Source organism: Aythya ferina (genome assembly GCF_964211825.1).
Source record: "Aythya ferina genome assembly, chromosome: 9".
Lineage (NCBI taxonomy): Eukaryota > Metazoa > Chordata > Aves > Anseriformes > Anatidae > Aythya > Aythya ferina.
The window spans coordinates 12,759,892-12,782,003 of NC_140305.1; the positions used below are offsets into that span (position 1 = coordinate 12,759,892).

A 22,112-nucleotide genomic window follows, 5' to 3' on the forward strand; every position below is an offset into this window, starting at 1 on the left:
GCTTCTGTGATGCAAAGGCAGACGTGGGAGCTCCCAGCCAAACTGTTCCTCTCTACACAGTTCTGACAGCTGACTCTTTGGTTACCAAACCCTTGGGTTTCAAAAAGGCTGTCCAGTGCAGAAAAAAAAAAACACCTAAAATCGTATCAGCACTTTGGGGAACTAACTGATGATGTACAAACTAATATCATGAAGGCTGACTACATTAAAGTGGAGGAAGGCTATAATAATGCACAGGTGTTTGCAGGGCGTGATGCTATCAGGAGCTGGGGAGCTGCAAAAAGCTTAAAGTGAAATTAGGCAAAGGAAAGCAAACACCCTGCTGCAGATAGGGTGGCCGGCTTTTTAGTTGTTACTCCGGTTTTATCTCTGAAGCTGTATGGACATTGCAGGTGTTAGGGAAGTGAGCATGGAAACCTTTAAGCACAAATGTATTGCTTTACAATTGCTTGTAATTTGGCACAATTCAGCTCCTTGCATTCCTTTCTCCAGTAGTGTTTCCTCCATGTGTTAGTCCCTGTGGCACGGCTGCCTGCTTGCCCTTGGGGTGGAGCACAAGTGATTTTGTAGGATTAGTTGGCAAGGTTATTCAGGACAAAGAGAAATCCCCACAAGATCTCTGCTGTGGACCTGATGAAGGTTTGGGCGGGCTCCAGAGCAGAGAGTTGGGCTGTCAAGGGAGCTGGGGCCTCTGGCTTTGGGGTCTTCTTCAGCTGCAGGCTGCTTGTGTGACACTGGGGTGTGATGTTTGCCTCTCTTGGACCTACCACCAACCCGCTGGGGATGCAGAAGGACCCGGGCCAGCTTCTGCCTGCGGATCCTCGTTTTTCTGAGCTGTCCATGCAGCAAAGCAAAACCCGGGCTCCTCTAGAGGGCAGGGCAGAGCAGCACCAGGATTTTGGCCTTGGCCTGTATTTAATGGTTGTGGGTTTTTTTGTGCTCCTGTGGTGGGATGCAGGTGGGACCATCACAGCGGTGCCTGGCCTGTGATGCCCCAAGCAGGAGAACAGAGCATTGTCCCAGAGAGATGCTGGCACCCATATGGGGGCCCCAGAAAGGGTGCAAAGGTGTTTGACCCTGTTTGTTTGATGTATTGCTAACTGATAGACAGGATGGGGCCAATCAAGCAGATTTGGAGAGCAACGATGCTTTTTTTTAGGAGACCAGAGCCCAGCCAAATGCTGGGGCTCATCAACAGAGGTGCAGGTGACAAGCAGAAGAACCCCCGAGGACAAAGTCTGACATTCCTCCCTTGAAGTGCTTCCTCAAGCTCTCCAACCAAGCTGAAATGTGAGCCCTCTTGATGCTTTCCTCCTTGTGCTGCAGGAGGAGCCTGTGCCTTTGGCATCCAGTAGGTGCTAACACCTGCAGGGGGTTGGACCAGGCAGCCTCCAGAAGTCCCTTCTGCCCTCGTCTGTTCTGCGGCTCAGTCTCTATCATTTCTTATCATTTCACTGGTGGTCGCTGCTCCCCCAGGCTATAATTTTAGACTTCCCCCAGAAAAATCACCTCCTAATGCTGGGTCAAGGGGCTGGTGGCATCTGGAGGTGAAGGGGCAGCCAGGATGGGAAGGGGATGCTTTCCCACTATCTGGAAGGTACAAGATGGGCTGAGACTTGTCCAAACAGATGGCATCTGTTTCTGTGCATGCCCTGGTGTTTACGGATCAGTGCACCCTGTGTGCTCGGCAGGCACCGTGTTGAAAAGGGGTGGACGGATAGAAACCTCCACCCCCAGAAGATCTTGTGGCTGATTGTGTGCCATGCTATTTCCCTGTGGGACACAGTGTGAAAAGATGGACCCAAGCAAGTGTTTGCCAAAGGTGAGGGTTCCTGGGGAAAGCCGAGGTGTGTCGGGGCATGGGGGCTCCTCCGACGTCACTCCCAAGGGATTTCTTTGTAATGCGAGCCCCGGCCCCGTGTTTTCGCCCTGGGCGCTATCTGCTGATTAAGCCCTGGGTATCTCGATACCTTTCCGTGGGACTGTTTGCTCTGCCTGGCCGCAGCAGCATTAATGCTTCCACATCCTCCGTCAGCAGCCTGCAGCAGGAAGGGAGCACGCGGGAGCGCAAACAGAGCTGGGGGCAGACCCAGGGCCCTTTGCACCTGCTGAGAAGCAAATGGGCACACCCTGCCCTCTTCCACGGTGAAGTTTTAGAAGGCAGGCAGGCTTTTTGCTGCCATGAAGGGTGGACGGGATTAGCTGAGCGCTTCTTGGTGGTTTGTTAACACTAAGTTATCACTACGATGATGGAGAAAGATGTTTTTCTGTGTGGTGAGTGAGTGTTTTTCTCAAGCTTGAGTGCTTCAATGCCAGTGCTCATCTTTGCAGGGGAAAGCCCTTGGGCCACTCATCCCAAATCCTGCACCATGTGTAAGGCTGCCAGCCTCCTTTGGGTGGAGGGAGCTTCCAGCCCTGCTACTATATCTGCCATGGGTCTATAGCCTCACCAAAAGGGGAAAAGGCAGCAGGAGGGATACTGCAAAGAGCCTGCTGGCTGGGCATCCACATCCCAGAGGGTGCTCTGGCTTCCTTGAGAGGGCCAGCACAGGTCAGGGTTGCAGGAGGGATGTCCCAGAGGTTTCTCTGTTGGCTTTATGGCTCCATCTCTCTTGGAAACCCTGCCGACCCAGCACAGGACAGCCATTGAGAGCCAAGATGTTGTTAGTCTCCTCCCAAAGGGCTTTCTGACGTCTCTGATGAAATTCGGTAAACACAGCCACACTCACAGTGCAAATGAGCTGCGTGCATTTAAAAGCAATGAATTAAGCAATATCAAACTCCACAGCCTTTTTGCTCAGGTTTAAAGTGACCATGGCTTGGCTGACCCTCCATGTTTCCACCATAAATTAACCTGCAGTGAGGTCCAGCCCTGTGGGTGCTGGCTGTTAGGCTGCTGCTAAAGTGCTGCTTGGATTAAATAAATCCAGCCTATGCTGGCCCAGAGTTCAGGATGTGGGGTGTATTTTTTGGGATGTGTTTGCGTGTGAGGCCCTGCTGAATGCTTCCAAGCAAGGCAGCAGCATCCTATGCCATTTGGGGAAAATTCTTCTTTGCTATAGGGCAAAGACCTACACGATGGTGCAAAATATATCCAGATCAGTCCTAATAGAGAATAAAGAGAAAAAGCTAAATATTCTGCAAGCAGTCTCCTTTCCAGGCGATAGGGAATAAAACAGCACCCCAAAAGGTGCAATCAGTCTGTTTTTGTGCCTGCTTGGCTCCATCCCCCATCTCCGGGACCCTTGCAGAGCATTTGGGCTGCTTCACCCTGCCTGCTCCTGCATGCCTGCACCTCTGAAAACACAGCCCAGCTCCTGCCTCAGCGTTATCTCAGTGCACCAAGAATGCAAACACCAGAGCTGGTAGAGTGCAAGCAATGAGGCTGCTCCAAGCCCTGGCAGGGGAGAAGATAGTGCAGAGGCAGCGCAGCTCCTCCGGCACAGGCAAAGGGCTCTCCACTGGCCGTGGATGCCTTCCAGCCTGCTTCAGCTTGGCTTTGCTTCCCTGAGGATTGCATACTCTGCCATTTCTCTGCCATTTTTTTCCAGGCAAGAGGTGAGTTTTGCTTTATCTATAAAAATGTTGACTTGGGGAACTGGAATGTGAGTGAAAAGTGGTGCGGGAAGAAACCTTTTTGCTTGTGTGCATTGCTGGAGGAAGGGATGGCTGCATTAATCATTCTGCAGTCAATACAGCATATTCTTCTACAGAGTTTCTGTTTGATAGAGGTTTCCAGATGTGCCTGGTGCTAAAGCTGAAAGGAAGCTGGCTTTGAAGTGTGCACACATGCACTGACTTGATCACAGCTGCAATTTACTCGAGCACCTTCTGCAAAGACATTCAGTAAACCCATGCAAGCTCAAACTCTGCCATGGGTGCAGTCAGCGTTGGGGTTATTCCCCAGCAGGAGGAATAAGGACAGTCACCGTCAGATGGGTGCAGACCCGAACACAAATCCTGGTTGTTCTGGGAGGAAAGCCCCCAAATCCCACTGCACCCCCCTGCTGCATGTGTCCCGCAGGCACCCCTGAGGAATGACCGTGCAGCACACGGCGTTCCCAGTAATCTCTTGTAGGCTCCCACCCGTCTTCATCCCGCACTTGAAATACTGCAATTGCCTGGAGAAAAGAAATATCTTTACAAGAAGGGCCATCAAGCCAGCGTGCCGTCTGCTGCAGCCAAAAAAGCAGCCCACTCAGCAGGGTAATCTATTCAATGGCTGGGATTTATTTTTAACGCTCGGCTCTGCAGTCCTTTTAACTCGAGCAGAGAAGTGAACATTTTGATAACAGCAGCCTCCAGGTCAAATGTGATGAGAATTCGTAACTCGCCACAGAGTGGGTTTTGGAAAACCAACCAAGCAAAACAATTTCCCAGAATGAGACGATGAAGATTTGCGTTTCTCTGCACAATGTTGTACACGGAGCTGATATCTGTTGGAGTGTCTGCTTATTCTCCCTCCACAATTTGCAAATAAAATGCCTTCTGGACTATTTTAAATTTGAACAGCTATTCCAACCACGGCTCTGCCAAGCTCCTCATAAGGACTCGAGACATCGGATCTTGAGGCCATCGAAGAAGAAATATTAATCCTGTAATGGGAATGTTCGGATGGTCCCGTTTCTAATCAAAGCCAAAGCCTGGGTTTTCTGCTTCAGGCAAGGAGTCTGGCATCAAGATTTTAGAAACTGCAAGGAACAGGAGGGAGCTCCAGCTCCTGGGATGCATGGGAGCAACACAGAATTAGCAGCAGGGATGGCATAGGTCAGAACAGGGATATGCAGGGGGAAAAAAAAGCCTGAAAATCTGCCCAAGCTGAGCTTTGTGAAGGAGCTGCTAGGAGGCAAATTTTTATTTATTTATTTATTTATTTATTTATTTTCCCAAATAACTGGAAATATGTCAGAGCAGGTCTGAGAGGAAGGAGAGGAATGTGGAAGGAAATTTGGTGTTGCAGCATTATTGGCTTTATCAGTGGGTTCCAGAACATGTTTCCAAAACTGTTTTCTCTCCATTCCCTATCTGTAGGGAGGCCCTGGAGGCAGGGGCTGGGCTCCTCTGCACAGTGCTGGTGCAAGGAGACAAAGTGGGAGGGGAAGAAAATAAAAAACAACGATTAAAGCGAATAAAAAGCAGCACCCCCTTTCCTGCAGGCTGCAAACTTTGCTGGCCTTGTCCAGAAGATTGTCCCCACAGCCCTGCTGGTGGCTGCAGCACCTTCCTGCTCCCCCCTTATGCTTTTCCCCATTGCTGTTGCAGGAGCCTGGGGCATAGTGAAAAAACTATGTTGGCAATGGAAAACAGCAGCATTTGCTATGCAGCATGGAAAGCCGTGCTGATGGGAACAGTCATTGCTTTAATATTTAATTTGATGAGATCTAGCTCTGAGAAATGGAGCAGGAGCTGCCACAGCTTCAAGCTCAGCGCTTCCAGGGGAATTTCCATGGGGTTCGCTACACTGCGGACTTATCTATATTCTGGCTGGGTGACATGGTAATGCATCTCATTAGTTAACCGAGCACACAGAGCTGCGTTTCTTCCCATTCCCTTTAATTAATCAGGCTTTCAATGCATTCAGGGGTCGCTCGGACACTGGTTTGTCATTCAAAGCATCTCCCTTCCACCGGACCCTGGCTCCTGGGAGCTGCTTGGTCTCTGCAGAGCAAATGTGGCTGCTCACGTGCAACCTGGTGGCATCTCAGGAGGGAATTTCCTTACACCATGAGCCTGTCAGTGCAATGCAGCTAAGGCCCAATCCTGCCTCTCACCAGCCAGAGCTCCCTGGTGCTGTATGGGCTCATGCTGCTGCAGAACCAGGAACCAGGAGCAGGGCCAGGCTGTGCATCAGCACATGGGAGATGTCTCACCTAGAACCTGTTCCTTCTTTGCCCTTTCAGGTGGGTCCCATTGGCCCCAAACCATCTCTGAGACTGAGGTCCAGCCTGCAGCAGAGCCAGCTTTCCTCTGTGTGTCATCTCCCGCCTTCAGAAGTCCTGTTGCATGCTTCAGACAATTTGGGTGTCTTCATCCAGGAGCTGGGATTCCAGGAAGCCTGATGGCCAACAAACAAGCTGGAAATGTGGATTTGTCAGAACTATAATCCAGGTACCACCTAGCTTTCTGCGTGTGCAAAGCCACACACTTTGTCCTTATACCTGCCTCTCCCTCTGCAGCCTCCATCCCTGCAAGTCTTTCCTGCCAGTCCTGCTAAGCCATAGCACTGACATGTATTTCTGCTTTTCCTTGTCTCTCCTTAGCATACATGTCCGAGGCACAACCCCAGAGGCCAAAGGAAAGCAAGAATGTTGAAGAAGATCCACATATGCCTCTGCTTCTTCTTTGTCTCGGGCATTTTGTACGAGATCTCCTTGCTGTCCGGCTGCTTCTTCTCCTGTATGCCTATGCCCAAGCACTTCCTGACACCTGAGCAGGTCTTGAACCTGGGAAAAAGCATCATCTTCCTGGAGACAACGGAGCGCCTGGAGCCGCCCCCGCTGGTCTCCTGCTCTGTGGAGTCTGCTGCCAGGATTTACCAGGACCGGCCCGTCATCCTCTTCATGAAGGGGCTCACGAACGACACGGTGTTGGACTCAAACTCCAGCTATGCAGCCTTCTCGCTTTTATCTTCTATGAAGAATGTCTTCCTTTTCCCTCTCCAGATGGAAACCATCTTCCAGGAGACCCCCCTGCTGCAGTGGTACAACGAGGTGAGAGTTGGGATGAGGGGAAAAACAGGGAATGAATTATAGATGGGGGGATCCTCAGGACGAGGCTCAAAATGAATGGAGGAGAGTGGGCCTGGCTACGTGAAACCAGTCACTTTTATTTTTCTGGTTCAGAATAGGTTTATTTTTGCCATGTTTTGCAATGTAGTCATCTATCTGTTTATCGAACACATTATCAGCATTTTCCCACTATCTGGAGAATCAGATTTTTTGGCAAATGAAATGTTGGTAAAAATAGATTGCATACGTGTTTTGATAAAACAGAGCTTAATAGTCTTGCTCAACAGAAGCTAGTCTAACCAGGCGTGTTGCACGAGTCATCTGAGCACTTGTGAATGCTGCCATGCTGGCAGAGCACCACCTTTTGTGGTGTAGGAACAGTTTCATGGTGCTGTTTGATGCCCGATAGGGGATGTGGTTGTTCTCTACTAGCATCATGGTCTTGCCTCTCCAACTCTGCAGGTAGACCCGGAGGAGGAGAAGAATTGGGTCCACGTCAGCTCTGATGCCAGCAGACTGGCTCTCATTTGGAAGTACGGGGGCATCTACATGGACACGGATGTCATCTCCATCAGGCCCATCCCCGAGGGAAGCTTCTTGGCAGCACAGAAGTCACGGTTCTCCAGCAATGGGATCTTTGGCTTCCCTGCCCGCCACAAATTTATTTGGGACTGCATGGAGAACTTTGTTCTCAAGTACAATGGGAACATCTGGGGGAACCAGGGCCCCTTCTTAATGACAAGGATGCTCAAAACCATCTGCAATCTCACCGATTTTGAAGGCGTTGAAGACCACAGCTGCCAGAACATCTCCTTCCTAAACCCACAGCGTTTCTACCCCATCCCATACCCAGCCTGGGGCCGGTATTATGACGTATGGGACAAAAACCCCGATTTCAACCACTCCTACGCGCTGCACTTGTGGAACTTCATGAACCGCAACCGGAAAGCTGTGGTCGCTGGCAGCAACTCGCTGGCCGAAAAACTGTACAAAACCTACTGCCCCACCACGTACGAGGACCTGATCAAAAACGCAGAGCTGAGGGACTTACCGAGCTATGAGGACTCTGTGTGACATGTGGTGAGAAGAAGGGGAGTGATCCTTCCAGACTTCCCTTGTCCAATGGCCAAAACACGGTCACCACTGGTGGCAGCAGCTGGGCTCTGCTGGAGAGAGACCTTTTCATAACCACTGTCCCGGCTCCCCCGGACACTAAGGAGCATACGCAGAATGGTGGTGGTTATCCATGGGATGTAGCCTCCACTGACATAAGGACAGCTTTGCACAAGTGGTTTAGGAAATTAGGTTCTGTTTCCTCATAGGCACTCAGAAACCAAACCTTACTTAGTCAAAGGGATGTTTGGGCCTTTCTGGTGAGCTTTCTTGAAGGGGAAAGTTCCTGAAGAGTTGTGTTGGCCTCCTGGGAGGGATTTCAAACGCCCCTCTTGACATTACTGGCAGCTACGAGTCTGAGGAGTTGTAGGCAGAACAGGCCTTGGACTGGGATGAGGGCTCTGAGCAAGTGTAGAGCGAGAGTATAGCAGAGGATGGACAACAGTCATTACTGATGAAAAGTAGCCCAAACTACTGTCTTCATTAATCTGTGTCTTTTCTCACATGAACTTTATACCCTACGTTTTCGAGAGGGACCTATCACTGCAAGTGAAAATAAAATGGGTAGTAAACCACCACTCCTCTGAGCTTGCTTTCGCCTGGAAAAGCCTTCCTCTTTTTAAGGAAGTTTACAGTCCTGCACCTCTACTTTGTCTCCTTTCAGGAAGGGGCTGCCCTTGCCCAGCCCTGGGGACAGTTCTGGCCACAAGGTGTTGTCTCCTGAAGGGTAGGTGCTGGGGCACCAAGAACTGATGGCACCAGCCTGAGGGGACTCCCAGGTCCCATTGAAATCTATGGATTTCAGTTGCCCTGAAAACGGGGCACAGCAGCTCCAGAAAAGCCCTTTCTGGAGGTTTTGGGAATGTCACCCATCTCCAGACGTGCCACCAGTTTTTGCTTTCTCTCCGTTCTGTAAGATTTTGCAGTGCCTGTTGCATTTGTCCCATTCTGTCTTGCTGGCCTCCTGCCCACCCTGGAGGTGCTTCCTTCAGGATTTGCTATTGCTGAGAGACAGGATTCCCATGGGCCACGTCTCCCCACCAGTCTCTCTGAATTCTCTCCATGCAGCTCCATTTTTAGGGCCACTGTGAAAAAGAAAGGGCCCGTTTAATCCTAACAGGCTTCCCAGTGACTTTTCTTTTCCTGCAAGAAAGCAATGCATCCCCTTGCATTTACTCCCTCCCCTCCCCGAGGTAAAGCAAATCCACCTAACACCACCATGAAAAGCCCAGCTTGCAAATCTCTTCTGCGTCTGTCTGAGCAGCTGTTTTTAGGCTGGGAGCAGAAAGGCGGGGGCGGGTGGCTTGCCCGTCATCGAATGTTTGCCATCTGTACAATGCTATCTTCTGTAAACACAGCAGCTAATGAGCGCGCTGCAATCTGCACACGGCGATGGCAGCCGGATTAGTCGGGAAGAGAAAGTCCTCTGCGCACGTGGGCTTTAGCAGTCAGGTGCCGGGCTTGGGTCTCACTCCAGCCCCACAGATCGACCCCCATCCATCCTCATTAAGCACTAAAGTCAACCAGTGTAAGGGCAGAAGGCACCAAGCCAAGCTGGGGGTTGTCAGAGCACCAGCATGGCACGGGGGGATATTTTGCCTTTTCCTTCCCCAGTGTGAAACTCTCATGGCTCAGCCCGGGGCCATGGGTTTCATGCTTCAGTGCTGCCCACGGAGGCTGGTTTTGCCCAGCTGTGGCAGCGGGAGCTGCTTTTTCTCGTGCTTTTGAGTTTCACAGGCTGGGGGAAGTCTGGGAGGAGTGTAGGGTTACAGCACGGGAAGTTCTCCCTGCTCTGCAGGGCTGTGGACAGCCCCTCACTGCCCTGTCCCGTCCCCGTCCCAGCTCCTCACTTCCTCTGTCTCTAGCAACAAGTGAGTATTTGCTTTTCTTTTTTCTTTTTTTTTTTTTTCTTTTTCTCTTTTTTCCTTTTCCTGCCCCCACTCCTCAAGCCGTGGAGGGGAGGGAGGGACGGTGCTGGGGGATGTGCTTAGGCTTGAGCTGCTCAGGCTCTCGTAGTGTGTTAGCTCATGTGAAAAACATTTCCGAGGCTCCTCTGGGCTGAGTTTTGGCGAGAAGAGAGGCTGACGAAGGGAGGGAGGTGAATGCTGCTTGCAGGCAGGGCCCAGGGAGCTGCTTGTGGGCAGGGTCTGGGTCTCCTGACCCCTCTGCTCTGTGGTCAGTGCTGCTCCACCAGCACCTTGGTGGAGCTGGTTTGTGCACAGTGGAGTGGGAATTGTGCAGGTGAGCACCTCTGACTAAGCTCAGCTGGATGGTCCTCGCTGCTGCCTCTGTGACGGACCCTCATCCCTCATGGCCGGTGTCTACAGCACCCAGCAAGCAAAATCTGAGTCCCAGTGAATCAATGTTTCCCTGGTGGGCCCAGAGGGTAGCTTCTACCAGCAGCCATCGCATCTGCTGATGCTGCACTGCATTGCACAGCAGAAGGCAAAGTGCTTTTACACCGGCTGGGGACATACCCAAGGCAAATTCGAGCAAGAACTGAGGAGAAGGAATAAACCTGAAGAGCTGGGTTCCTGCCTTGCCTGCTGCAGTGGTTTCAGTGCACCCCAAAGCTCTGGTTGCACCAATTGAGACTTGGCGTGTGGCATTTTACAGGAAATGCAGGGGAAGCCCACCAGGCTCTGGCACCCATGGGCATGCCCGAAGCAGGTGATGGGGCAACCTCAGCCACGCTGCTAAGCAGCAGGGCTAGGTTAAACACTGCTGGCTTTGGTGCATGAAGGCCTTGTTAATATTAACAAGGTTGTGCAACACAGCCTGCCTCCCAGGGCGTGTGGGAGATTGCTAGGGGGTTTTAATTAGCGTCCCAAAGAACAGGGAGACGCCTGAGAGGGAGGGGACTGGGGTTGCTGCTGTCTCCTTTCCTCTTCCAGACCCCGTTTCCAGGCATTTCTCATAAACTCAGCCTCATTTAGGCGTGGTTGGTCCGCAGCCCAGAGCCTCACCTGCAGCAGCCACGTGCTGTTCCCCAGCAGATCTACGCAGTTTGTGGCCGTGAGTCAGGGCTATATTTAGACCTATATATACATATGAGTGTACATATCTACACAAGCACTGTGTCTGATGCAATGAATTGGGTTGTCTGACACTTGAGTGCTGCTAATAGCATATATCTATATATATACATATATATATAACAGCAGTAATAATGCTAGTGATCTTTACTGGCCATACAAGCCTGGGAGGGAAGGGGCTTGCTGACGTGGTGATTTTAGGTGCACATCAAAGAAGATAAAGTGAATAAAGCCTAAAGGAAGCCTGTGGTTATCTTCATGTCACGCTGATGTGCAGGCCCTCCTGAAGGCTTTCTAGCACAGCTGACCAAAGAGAGGCAGCGACATGAACAGGCTCATGCAGGGCAGAGGAACAAGAGGGGACATTGCAGAGCTTGCAGTGGGTTTGAACATGCTGAGCTGGACTGAGAGCAAACAAGTCTTGCAAGGAATAGGGGAAAAAAATGATCAAAAAATGATGATCCTATCCCAGAATACATGCAGGCACCGCAGAAGGCTTCCTGGCTGGGATTTTCCAGCTGGAAAGCCCCATGCAAGGTGCTCAGCTTGAAAGCGCCTTGCTCATGCTCCGTTGTGCCTGTGCCACCGTCACTGTACGTGCCTGCTGAGACCAAGCCCTGAGGAAAAGCACAGGGTCTGGAGCATCCCACTTGCACTTCTGGGGACTGAAATTGTGGCCAAAAAAAAAGCTGTAATGCTAACCATTGCCCCATCTGAGTTAGCAGAGGAGACCACAGCAAAGCCCACATTTATTCGGCATCTCCCTGGGATGCCAGACCCAGCGTATCCCCGTCACATGAGTGCAGAAGCGGGGCCAGGAGTGGCGACACGGCTGCACGCAGCACACCCAGCAATGCCCTGCCCCACGTCCTGCCCAAAAATAAGGTGAGTGGCCCCCCAGCAAAAAACGAGGATTAAAAACGAGGCGTCCTCGAGACGGCCAGAGGGCGGCCTGCAGTATGTGGGGCAGCTGCAGACACAAACTCATAGCACAAAGCATTGCAGCTTGGTTGAATTTGTAAATGTTTCGCAGCAGTTTGCCTGTGCTCAGACAAGAAACCCTAGTTAGAGTCTAGGAACTGCATAGGGCAATTTCACAGGTTTAAAGCTATGTGTTTTAAATATAATTACTTAATTATTGCTTAGGATGCAGCTAGGAAAATGGGTGAGCACTGCTTCTGGAAATGATTTAGGTCAGAGCAAGATAACGCAGAGGGAAGCAGCACTGTGATTTTTGTGTGACCAGTGTTTACCACGTACTGCTTGAAAACAGGCTGTTTTCCTAAAATGTGTAAGTCAAGGAGGTTGGGTAAAGGGGGTTACAAATTTGTTCACAACACTTTATTTTAAAGAGTGGCAGTGTGACGGTTTTAGAAAACTTTCCTTTACCAAAAGCAGATGGTAGATAAACTGGAAGGGTGTTTTTTTTTTCTTTTTTTTTTTCTTTTTTTTCTTTTTTTCAGAGCTTGGCAAAAGCAGTAGATAGCAGCTGCGGAGAGGAAGAGAAGAAGAAGGTTTTGTGCTTGCTCCCAGGTATTATGAGCATTGACCTGCTCCCCACCATGGTAGGGCATCCAGTAGAGCTGGAGGGCAGCAGCGTGGCCAACCTTAACACATCCCTTCTCCCTCCCAGCCCTTTTCCACAGGCATTTCCAGCCCTTGCATGGGGCCGTAGGGATGCTGGGCACAGTCCCAGGGTTCACCGGCCCGATCCACGTCCCCTGCTTCCACTTCCAGCCCCGCCGGGCCGGCATGGACTGGCGTCGCTTCAGCGCCGTGGACGTGGAGCGGGTGGCCCGGGAGGTGGACGTGGCCACGCTCCAGGAGCACATCGCCAGTGTCACCTTCTGCAACCTGGACGGGGAGCAGTGCCCCCACTGTGGGCAGCCGGCGGACCCCGTGCTGCTGAAGGTGCTCAGGATGGCCCAGCTGAGCATTGAGTACCTGCTGCACTGTCAGGAGCACCTGGGGAACAGCCTGGCCACACACACACAGCGCCTCCAAGCCACCCGCGCCGAGCTGGCCCGAGCCCAGGACCTGGTGTCGGAGCAGGCAGCGCAGCTCCGGGGAGCCAAGGAGGAGAACAGGAGGTGGAAGAAGCTGATGGCCACCCAGCAGCTCCTCCTGCAAGCCGGCCCCAGCAGCTACTGCAAGGTGTGTGGCGGAAAGGTGCAGAGCGCGTCCCCTGTGTGATGCTCTTTGCTGCATCCGGTGCTGGCTTGTTGCCTCTGTGGAGACTGCAAAGTCCTTGTCAGCCCAGGGGCTCCCTTTTTGGTGGACATGCAGGGGCAGGGGGTGAGAGCTCCATGGGCTGCAGGAGAGGAGGCTGGAAAGGGATGACTGGGAAGATCTTATGAGATCCGTGTGTCCTGGGGGATACCTCATGCCAGGAGGACTTGGAAATCCTCCAGCCCACTGGGGGGTTTCTGGAGGCTCCTGGTTTCAGTGGTGGTTTTGACTGTTATCTTGCTGCTGAGGCTTTCCCAGCCTTTCAGCAGAGAGACTGCCAGCCGTGCCTTTGCGTGCACATCTTCCCCCTCACCAAATCAACCCGCTTGCTTACTCCTGGAGGTCAGAAGGCCCCAGACCAGGTGGTTCAGGTTCGTGCCCACAAACAGTGCTCTCCCTTCCTGCATGGCCTGAGCAGACCCCATTACAAGCAGCGCCTCACTGCTGCTTTGCTTATGCTGGCCTGCTGGGGAAAGTCATGCCTCGTGTTTTCTCCTGAACCCCAAGGGGCTTCTTCTTTGGCTCCCGCCAGAAGAAACTCCTAACACCTACGTACATCTGACACAACAGCCAAATCCCTCGAGGTCTCCCCTTTTGCTTTATGGCAGCAAACCTTTGCCATGCCAGGGATGTGGGGAGAGCCGCTTTCTGCTTCTGGCAGTCCTCCTGCTGACTCTCTCCCCCTCCCCAGTGCCACCTCTGTGACAAAGCCTTCATGAGCGATGTCTTCCTGCGAGCCCACGTGCAGCGCCGGCACGCAGAGGACACCGAGGCAGGTGAGCACTGAGATGGTTTCCCTGCGCTTTCCTACGACTTCTCATTTCTTCTCTGTTCCTGTGAATATTTGTAAATGTTTTCTGCTCACTGCCACTCCCTGAAGCACGGGCAGGGTGTGTGGTCAGACACAAGACTGCAGGCACCCTTACAGCCCGTCTATGCACCTCAGGCTCCCCGAGGACCTTCCCTACCCGTGGGGATGGAGCCACAGTGGGGAGTCTGGGAGAGTGTTGTGCTTGAGTGGCAGAGGGATTCACCTTTTTTGCTCCTTTTGGCAAGGAATTGACGCTCTTGGACTTGGCAGATCAAAAAACTTTTGCTCTTTGCTGGCAGGTTGAAACCCCAGTCCAGGGCTGATGCAACACAACAGGTTTGTCTTTGCTCTGAGGCACCTTCCTGGGTGCAGCCCAAGACGTCCAAGCAGGGCACTTCAGCTGCTGCAGACAGCCAGCCCAGCTGCTCCTCTAGCCTCTAATCTCTCCAAGTTTATCAAAAAAATAAATAAATCAGAGGCCACTTTTCTCATGTTTTTTCCTGCAGCTGAGCCAGCTCCTTCTGCAGCCTGACACCCTGCGGCGAGTTTGCTCGGTGCTTTGGTGGGGTGTTGCTGGGTTTTTCTGGGTGTTTCTGTCACCTCTCCAAAGCAAAATCCCAGTAGGAGCTGGCAGATCACACCCTTGCTCACGGTGCCTCTGTTTCCCCAGGCTTTGCAGAAAGGCAGAAGATGAAGCGGGTGGAGCAAATGGAGCAGGAGGTTGAGGAGCTGAAGGAGAAGCTGCGTGAGACACAGCAGCAGCTGGCAGCGGAGAGGGAGGCAGAGAAGCTGCACAGGGAAAAGGTATGGAAAAAGAGGGAGGAGCAATGAAACATGGGACATTTTTAAGCATAAGTGAAAAAGGCACTGAAAAACATCATACGGTGGGGCTTGTGTCTATTTATGTGGAAAATTTGCCCCAGAAGGTTCCTGTCGGAAATGTGAAGTGGGGGTAAATGTGGCACTTGTGTAAGTGTGCCTGCCCAAGGCTGTGCTGCCTTGTCCTCCCGTTGTGTGCAGCATGGGGAGCCCCAGGAGCATCGCTGCTCACGTGGCTGGTCCAGGGCAGAAGCCCCAGCCCTTGCCCAACCTGCTCTCTGCTCCTCAGCCAGGACATCTGCTCCAGTTTTTTTGTCCTCTTTAGGAAAAAGAGAGAGCTCACCAGCGAGAAGAGGAGAGCAGGAGAGATTTGGAAAGGTGGAAAGAGGAGGAGAGGATGAAACTGCGTGCAGAGATGGATGGCCTGAAGCAGCTCTTCCTTGGGGAGCTGAAGGACATTGCCAGCAGGAGCAGTGCAATGGAAGGGGTGAGCCAAAGAGACAGCAAGGGGACATCTGAGCTTGATGCCTTGCATGATCCAGGTGGCCTTGCAGGTTCAAAGCCTGAAGAGTCACCCCTTTTCCTGGGGCATGCATGCACTTTGGATTTGGGGGCAACAACTGGCTGAGGTGGGACTACCTGGGAGGAACAAAGAGCCTCCTGAGACCCCCCTGGGACAAGCTGCTCCTTCTCCATGCTGCAGAAACTGCAGGAGCTGCAGGCCAGAGAGACAGTGGTGTCCAGCCTGGGGACCCTGCAGGACGATGACTCTGATGAGATGCGGTGGCAGACACCAAGCTGGACAGAGCAGGAGAGGGCAGCCGTGCAGGTGAGCAGTGGGGTGCCTGTGTCCTCACCCCTGCCACACATCCCAGGAGGTGTGCTGGATGGAGATGAACCCACATCCGTGCACCTCTATGTGCATCTGCTCCCCGCATGTGTGGTCTCAGCTCAGTTTCTGGTAGCAATGAGCCCAGAAATGGGATCTGGAGGGCACCAAGGGCACGCCAAGGTGCCAGGTCAGCCCTGGAAAACCCTTCTTCACTGGAGCACTGTTGCAGCTCACTGCATGGAAAAGCATTTAAAGTAGCAAATGGACAGAAGAGATTTCTTTCCCCATGCATCAGCTGCCTTCTCACTCTCTAAAAACATCTGAACAAGGCCTTGGCATGCACAGCGCCTCTCAGTGTTGAGTGGGTTGGGACAGGCACAGCTGCTGTGGTGGCAGGTGTCCTTCAGAACCCAAAGAAATGGGATTTTGCCATGCACTAATGCATTTGGGTGCCCCTGCCCATGAGGACCCCACAGCCCAAGGAGGGACACGTGGGTGTGTTTAATTTGGCAGAGGACAGAGGGGAGGCAGGCACTGAAGGACCTGGAGAGGGAGCACCCAGACATCCTTGACACCTTGCCCAGGTGCCAAAGCACCTCACTCAGGAAAGGCCTTCATGGTTTCTCTCCATCTCAGCTTCAAATCCCAGAGATACAGGTCTTGTCAGAAAAGCTGGGGGAGACCCTCTTTGCAGGTCAGCTTAGTGCCTCCTGATAATGGGAAAGAACGGATCTGCACACCTGAAGTGACTGTAGCTGGATTTCAAAGCCCAGGTCAAGAGAATACAGTTATTTTATTATAAAGGGGAAAGGCGATATGAAATGCAACAACCAAAGTTATCACAGCTGATGAGAAGACATAGGCTTGCCACCAGCAGATTTTGAAGTTGGCCATAGGTCTTCTGTAAGGCCAGTGATACCCTTTGGCGGACGCCTCCCTGGGGATGCCAAGATGACCCAATTGGACTCACGTCTGTTGGCTTGTAGATCACCAGAACGGCTTGCATTACAATTTGGAGCATCTTCTGCTCATTATCTGATCTGTGAATAGCACAGAGGTACAACAGCCTGGCACCTGCTGTGCGGTGGTTGTACCATGGAGGAGTATGCCCTGGCGGGTATGGTCTGCTTAAAGCTAAAAGCATTTTGGAGTGTATGTGTCCAGGTTAGGCTCCTGCTGTTTTCTGCTCCTTTTGTGGTCACCCAAAAGTATTGACGAAGAAATGACCTTTGAGTGATGCACAGTCTGTTTCTTCACAGACCAAGCTGCTGTCTGCAAACAAGCCTGAAGGTAATGATTGCTTTTTTAAGGTGAATCAGTTTGGGTCTAGATCAATTTTTCATAGCTAGGAGCCCTTCAGAGCATGCCGTCCTCTCTGTCTCCCACTACAAAAGCATGCCATGGAGTCCTCTCTGGGAAGCTGGCTGTGTGTCCTTTACCTGAAGGCACGGAGCAGACATCCTCCAGCCTCCTGACTGCCTGCTGCAACAGCATGGAGTACAGCTCCAGCTACAAGCAGAAAACCCCTGTCTCTTTGGGTCTTTTTTTTTTTTTTTTTTCCCCATAAAACTAAGAAGCTGGGACATGCTGTGGTTTCTTCTTTACAGCCTGGGTTTCCTATAATCAGGTGCCAGGGAGGAAGAGTGGGGACTTCCCAGCTCCCTGATGCCTGCTGTCCAGCATCTCGTCAGAAAACAAACAAAAATAGGATTTCAGACATGGATGGCTATTAGCAAATACCCTGCGGGTACATTGTCCACACCAATCCCAAGGGATGGCAAAGGGCTGTTTGGCCACTGACATCCTCCGGCTGGTGGCCCCAGAGGGTGGTGGTGCTGCTGCTGAGCACCCCGGGCTTTCCCTCAAGGATGCTCTCCAAGGCTTGGGGCCAGACTTGGGCCATCCTTGGACCCCATGGGCACAGATGTGTCAGAGCTTTCCATACAGTGAAACAAGGAGGTCAGAGCTTGCTTTTGTGCTCACCTTGGCCCTCACAAGCTTTTTTCATTCCTGCAGTGACCCGGCAGGTGACCAAAGTGCTGGCTGCTGAAGAATCCTCAGAAGAAGGTGGGCACTGGGAGTGAGACCATCTCTGTCCTGGCAACACCAGGACGAAGCTGGTATTTAGCTTTTGGGGTGTTGCACAGTGAGGATGAGGGGTGGTGGCACATGGTGGGGTGGGGACACGTACCTCCATGCCAGGTACAGCAGCACCATGATCAGCCCTGCGGGGAATGCTTCACCCTAGAAAGCTGCCCCAGGCAGCTGCTGCGCTGTGGGTGGGATTTTGGAAAAGCTGTGTCTGGGAATGACTCAAGCTGGAGGTGGAAGGCACCTCAAAGGGGACCAGGGACCAGCTGGCTCCTCAGGGCACAGCCAGTGCCTTACTGCTCCCACCTTCACTGCAGGCGGGGAGGAGGATGCCCTGGGTGGGAGGCAGAGGCTGCTGGAAGCCCTGCAGAGAAACCCAAACCTCCTGAAGAAGTTTCGGCCCATCCTGGAGGAAACGCTGGAGGAAAAGCTGGAGAGTATGGGCGTCAAGAGGGTAAGTCTGTCCTTTTGCTGCTGGCACTTCCAGCCCTGAGCCAGTGCAGGGATGCAAGGAGTGCTGCGAACAGATTAATTATTTTGGAGCAACCAAAACACTAGCAGGGAGTGAAACAGCCCATGCCTGGAGCAGTCACAGCCTGAGAGGCAAACGGGAAGGTGGAGGCAGAAAGCACATGGTAGCGCAGGGAATAAACCGCCTCTGAGGTTGGTTATTAATAAATATCCAGCAGCTCTTTCTCTCAAGCAGCCTTTCATATGCTAAATCACCCAGGGCTCCCTCTCTTCCAGGGAAGGAGGGTGTGTGAGGGCACAGCAGCCTCTGTCACAGGGATTTCGAGAGGACTTTCACTGGTCCTTTTCATGCCAAGCATATTAAACAGGACCTCTTATGAATCTTGCCGAGCTCCCGGCAATGCAACACCACCACCTAGCACCTTGCCGAGCTGGTGCAACAGCAACCAGTGGCTGAAGCCTCATCATTGGACTGATAAGAACATTGCACTGGGGAAACGATGGGCTGGGGAAATGATGGGCTGGTACCACCCTTGGAGTATGGGCAGGTCTTGGGATGGAGCTCAGAGGATACTCATGAGATATGGGCAGTGCTGTTGATGGCTTGTGTCACCACCCAGTGCTGTGGAAGGACAGCTTGGCCACCCTTTTCTTTAGGTCATGACGGGTATCTCCACTCAGACCTACCAGCACCTCCGGGCTGTGGTCAGGCTTCAGCAGCAGCAGAGGGCTGCGAAATTTCCTGGTCTCCTCCACCTAAGGAGTGAGCTGATCCAAGCGGTGAAGAGGAAAGTCAAGCAACGCAAGAAACCTGGCATTGCTGCCCCTCGACAGCTCTCCATCATCCCAGGTGAGGTGACCTGTCCCTAGAGAGCAGCCATGGGGACCTGTGACCACCTGCTGATGGCTGTGGGATGCTGTTCCTTTAGGCAGCAGGGCAGCCCTTGGGCAGCTGGCAGCTGCATCCCTTCTCGTGGAGCTGTGCCAGCGCCAGGCCCCCATTTCTGTGATTCACCTGCTGTGCCCCTTACAGGGACAGCCGTGTCCACAAGGGAGAAGCCGGTGGAGAGATGCCTGGTTGCAACCACACGGAGACCAGCTGGTGGGGTCAGCTCCTCCCAGCCCTGAGCTCAACATCTCCCAGAGCCACTGGGAAACTCCAGGTATCTCATGTGAATGGTCCCAGGGATGGTCTTGGATGTCATTTCCAGGAAAATAAGGTTTTGTATCCATCAGCAGTGCCACAAGGTCGTCCCTTTGCAAGGAGCTCAAACTTAGAGCAGGGGAGACCTGGCCACTAGTCCCTTCCCCAGGCAGAGACAAGCATCCTTCCCTTCTTCTTTGTCCATCTGTCCTCTTTGGGGGAAATTAAAACAGTGTTCATGCAACTGGTATCAAAACACTAAGTGTTAGAGAGTCAGATTAAGAAAAGGTCTCTGGAAAAAATCCCCGAATAATTGGAGTGATGCAATGGTGAAATTATTAAATTACTGAATATGACTTAAACATAACCTCAGTTTTTGGGGGAGAGCTGATATAATTAAATTGTGAGCAGAGTCAGCATCATATTGCTTTTATAGAAATGGGGGGAGAAAAGAGGGGAGGGAGGGGGATTTTACAAAAAGATTTTTTTTATTATTTATTTTTTTTATTGCAGTGAGGATGAAATTCTTGTCTTTATCTGGCAAAGTGAAAAAAAGAAGCGGAGATTCCTGGGGCACTTTGCAAGCCATGGAAATAGAGAGAGGGTCTCCTGTGTGGCATCCTGATGCAGCTGGGTTTTGCCATCTGCTCTAATTTTGCAAATACAGGATGAGCATCCTGCCCCACTGCCCCCTTCACCCTCCCCGGGCTCAGTCTGCAGGTGACAACAGCGACCTGGAGACCTCCTCCCCTGCCAAGCCACCAGCACCGGTGGCTGGTGACACAGGGGTGACGGTCCCTGTTCGGCCAAGCCCTGTGCGAGGGATGCTTGGTGGTGGCAGGGAAACGACAGTCCTCTGCCAGCAGCCACTGGATGGTGCCACAAGACCAGGAACGAGCTGCAGCGCAGCATCCCACCGTGCCAGGAGCTTTCAGCAGCATCTCCCGGGCTGGGGCCACCCGCTCCCACCAGGCCCGGTGCCTGTGGCTGCTGTACCTGTTGACAAGTCCAAAGAGCAGCATGGGAGGGAGAGAAGGCAGCTCTTCTTGACCTTGTGTCCCTCTCTGCCAGCTCTCCCAAGGGTCCGAGGGAGACCCTGGCCCAAGCACACGTGGGCAGGGGAGCAAGCCACAGCTGTGGTTTCCTTCCTCCTTCCTTCTTGAGTGGGAACTCTGACCCAAAGAACGACCCTCTGCAGCATCACCAAGTGAGATTGGCTCTGCTTATAATGCTTGTCGGCATAAATGAAGTGCGTTTTCCAAATTCACTCTGGCTTTTGTACATCTGTAGCAGGGCGTGAAGTGATCTTGATCCCTCCAGAGTACAAAATTTTTAAAAATGCAGCTTCTCAACTTCTCTGTTTTCCAATCCACTCCACCACCAGTTTAAATTTCTATCTTTGCCTGTTCCTAAGTGCAAACATTTGCACGTGCATTTTGATGCTAGGGAGCAGAAAGCCTGGCCAGGGCTGAGCAGAACAGGGTGAATTCATTTCATTCCATCAAATAGCAAAAGTGCCTTCCAGATAACTGCTTGCCAACATGCAGAATACCACCACGTAATTTGTAAATCCACAGGTCCCCAGGGATGTATTCAGTCTGCTGTGTGCCTATACCCTCCCACATTGTGTGGGTCTGTAGCTACATACCTTGAAAAGGAATTGTTCATTTTAATCTTTCGACGTGAAATAAGAACTATACCTGGTTTGTGTTATTCTTTCTGTAGAATGCTATTGCCAGATGTGTTACTTTATGGCTAATTTAACAAATGTTTTTCTTTTTGGTGAGTGGGGATCATAAGGAGAACTGCTTTTAATAAATTGAATAAAGGAGGGATGTTTTCATGCCATTCAGAGAGCTGAATTTGGTGTCTCAGAAAAAGAAATGAGCCTTTTACCTGTAAAATAGGTGGAGGTAGGAGCAAACGTTTGCTCCTGTGTAAGGGGTGATAAAGGCAATTCACACACCTCTGGGCTGTGCTGGCATGATCCAAAACTGATGAGAAAAGACATTTTCTGCCCCAAAGAGCAAACAGCAGAACCAGGACAGCCAGAAGAAGCTGTTTCACCCCTACTATGTAGCAAGCTCAGTGTCAAGGCTGTGCCTTGCCCTGCACCTCCCTCTCCCAGCTGCTTCCCTTCTCTATGTCAGAGAATCAAAGAAATCATGCTGTGCCACCAAGTGATGGCCAAACCTCAGTTTGTGCAGCTCCTGCACATGTTCACCTGCAGACAAATGCAGGAACCAGGCTTGTGTTCACTTTTCCAGCAGTTCTCGTGCCTGCGGTGCTTTCCAGCTGCTCCAATGAGCTTCAGGCACTCGACGCTGAGCCCAGATGGTGCCAGGCAGGTGGGGAAAAAAATTGCCTAAGACTGCGAAACTCCAAAAGTATCCTTGTGCTACAAGAAGCAAATAAATATATATACACAGGGACAGGGCATTTTTGTTTCGGACTAAATGTTTTGAGCCAGCACAGTCCATAGGAAATGGCTCTCCAGGTGCTACAAGCTCCAGCGGGCATAGGGGGAGAGGATGCACAGTGGGCATGGAAGAGCCATGGATTAGCACCAGCAATGGGAGAGGATGGAGGTGTTTTTTCTCTTGTGTTATGGACTTCTTCCCCTAGGAAAAGCTGATTCTTCCCGTGCCCCTTTTTAGCGTGCTGTCCTCAATGGGCTGAAGTGGTGGGGACCTGCCATGAGCCCTGTGCCCGGTAGCAGTGCTGCACAATCCTGCTGTGTTGTGCAATGCCAGAGCACCAGAGATGATCCCAAGCAGGCAAATCACGACAGCCAGGGGGATGTAAAACAAAACCAACTGAAACAAAGCCAACAGAAAGC

At 51.9% G+C, this 22,112-nt stretch overlaps 2 protein-coding genes across 8 annotated transcripts; both read left to right on the forward strand.

The window, feature by feature from the left end:
- The first annotated feature begins 338 nt into the window (after nucleotides 1–338).
- Nucleotides 339–8,419, forward strand: A4GNT (alpha-1,4-N-acetylglucosaminyltransferase). Of its 6 annotated transcripts, none has more exons than XM_084529238.1 (5): nucleotides 339–431; nucleotides 1,160–1,351; nucleotides 5,901–6,108; nucleotides 6,261–6,710; nucleotides 7,191–8,419. In XM_084529238.1, the coding sequence occupies exons 3-5, from the start codon at nucleotides 6,004–6,006 to the stop codon at nucleotides 7,800–7,802; spliced, it is 1,167 nt and encodes a 388-aa protein (XP_084385364.1). In that variant the 5' UTR covers nucleotides 339–431; nucleotides 1,160–1,351; nucleotides 5,901–6,003; the 3' UTR covers nucleotides 7,803–8,419. The 6 variants fall into 6 exon arrangements, with proteins under 6 accessions (XP_084385364.1, XP_084385363.1, XP_084385365.1 ...); XM_084529239.1 differs by lacking the exon at nucleotides 339–431 and adding an exon at nucleotides 1,038–1,067; XM_084529237.1 differs by lacking the exon at nucleotides 339–431 and having other exon boundaries at nucleotides 453–1,351.
- A 1,155-nt stretch (nucleotides 8,420–9,574) lies between these two features.
- DZIP1L (DAZ interacting zinc finger protein 1 like) lies at nucleotides 9,575–21,121 on the forward strand. 2 transcript variants are annotated; one of them, XM_084529956.1, is made up of 13 exons: nucleotides 9,575–9,712; nucleotides 12,340–12,409; nucleotides 12,510–13,030; nucleotides 13,797–13,881; nucleotides 14,587–14,720; nucleotides 15,061–15,222; nucleotides 15,439–15,564; nucleotides 16,827–16,857; nucleotides 17,584–17,634; nucleotides 17,976–18,112; nucleotides 18,787–18,979; nucleotides 19,163–19,292; nucleotides 19,787–21,121. In XM_084529956.1, exons 3-12 carry the CDS (start codon nucleotides 12,554–12,556, stop codon nucleotides 19,255–19,257), a joined length of 1,491 nt encoding a protein of 496 aa, XP_084386082.1. In that variant the 5' UTR covers nucleotides 9,575–9,712; nucleotides 12,340–12,409; nucleotides 12,510–12,553; the 3' UTR covers nucleotides 19,258–19,292; nucleotides 19,787–21,121. The 2 variants fall into 2 exon arrangements, with proteins under 2 accessions (XP_084386082.1, XP_084386083.1); XM_084529957.1 differs by lacking the exon at nucleotides 9,575–9,712 and adding an exon at nucleotides 11,644–11,761.
- Nucleotides 21,122–22,112: the final 991 nt, after the last annotated feature.

Bases quoted from the DNA above. Each gene is read 5' to 3' on its own strand.
- DZIP1L (XM_084529956.1), top strand. From the start codon at position 12,554: ATGCTGGGCACAGTCCCAGGGTTCACCGGCCCGATCCACGTCCCCTGC. The intron at 13,882-14,586 runs GTGAGCACTGAG...CTGTTTCCCCAG, and splicing joins CGCAGAGGACACCGAGGCAG to GCTTTGCAGAAAGGCAGAAG. The intron at 14,721-15,060 runs GTATGGAAAAAG...TGTCCTCTTTAG, and splicing joins AGAAGCTGCACAGGGAAAAG to GAAAAAGAGAGAGCTCACCA.
- A4GNT (XM_084529238.1), top strand. From the start codon at position 6,004: ATGCTTCAGACAATTTGGGTGTCTTCATCCAGGAGCTGGGATTCCAGG. The intron at 6,109-6,260 runs GTACCACCTAGC...GTCTCTCCTTAG, and splicing joins TTGTCAGAACTATAATCCAG to CATACATGTCCGAGGCACAA. The intron at 6,711-7,190 runs GTGAGAGTTGGG...CCAACTCTGCAG, and splicing joins TGCTGCAGTGGTACAACGAG to GTAGACCCGGAGGAGGAGAA.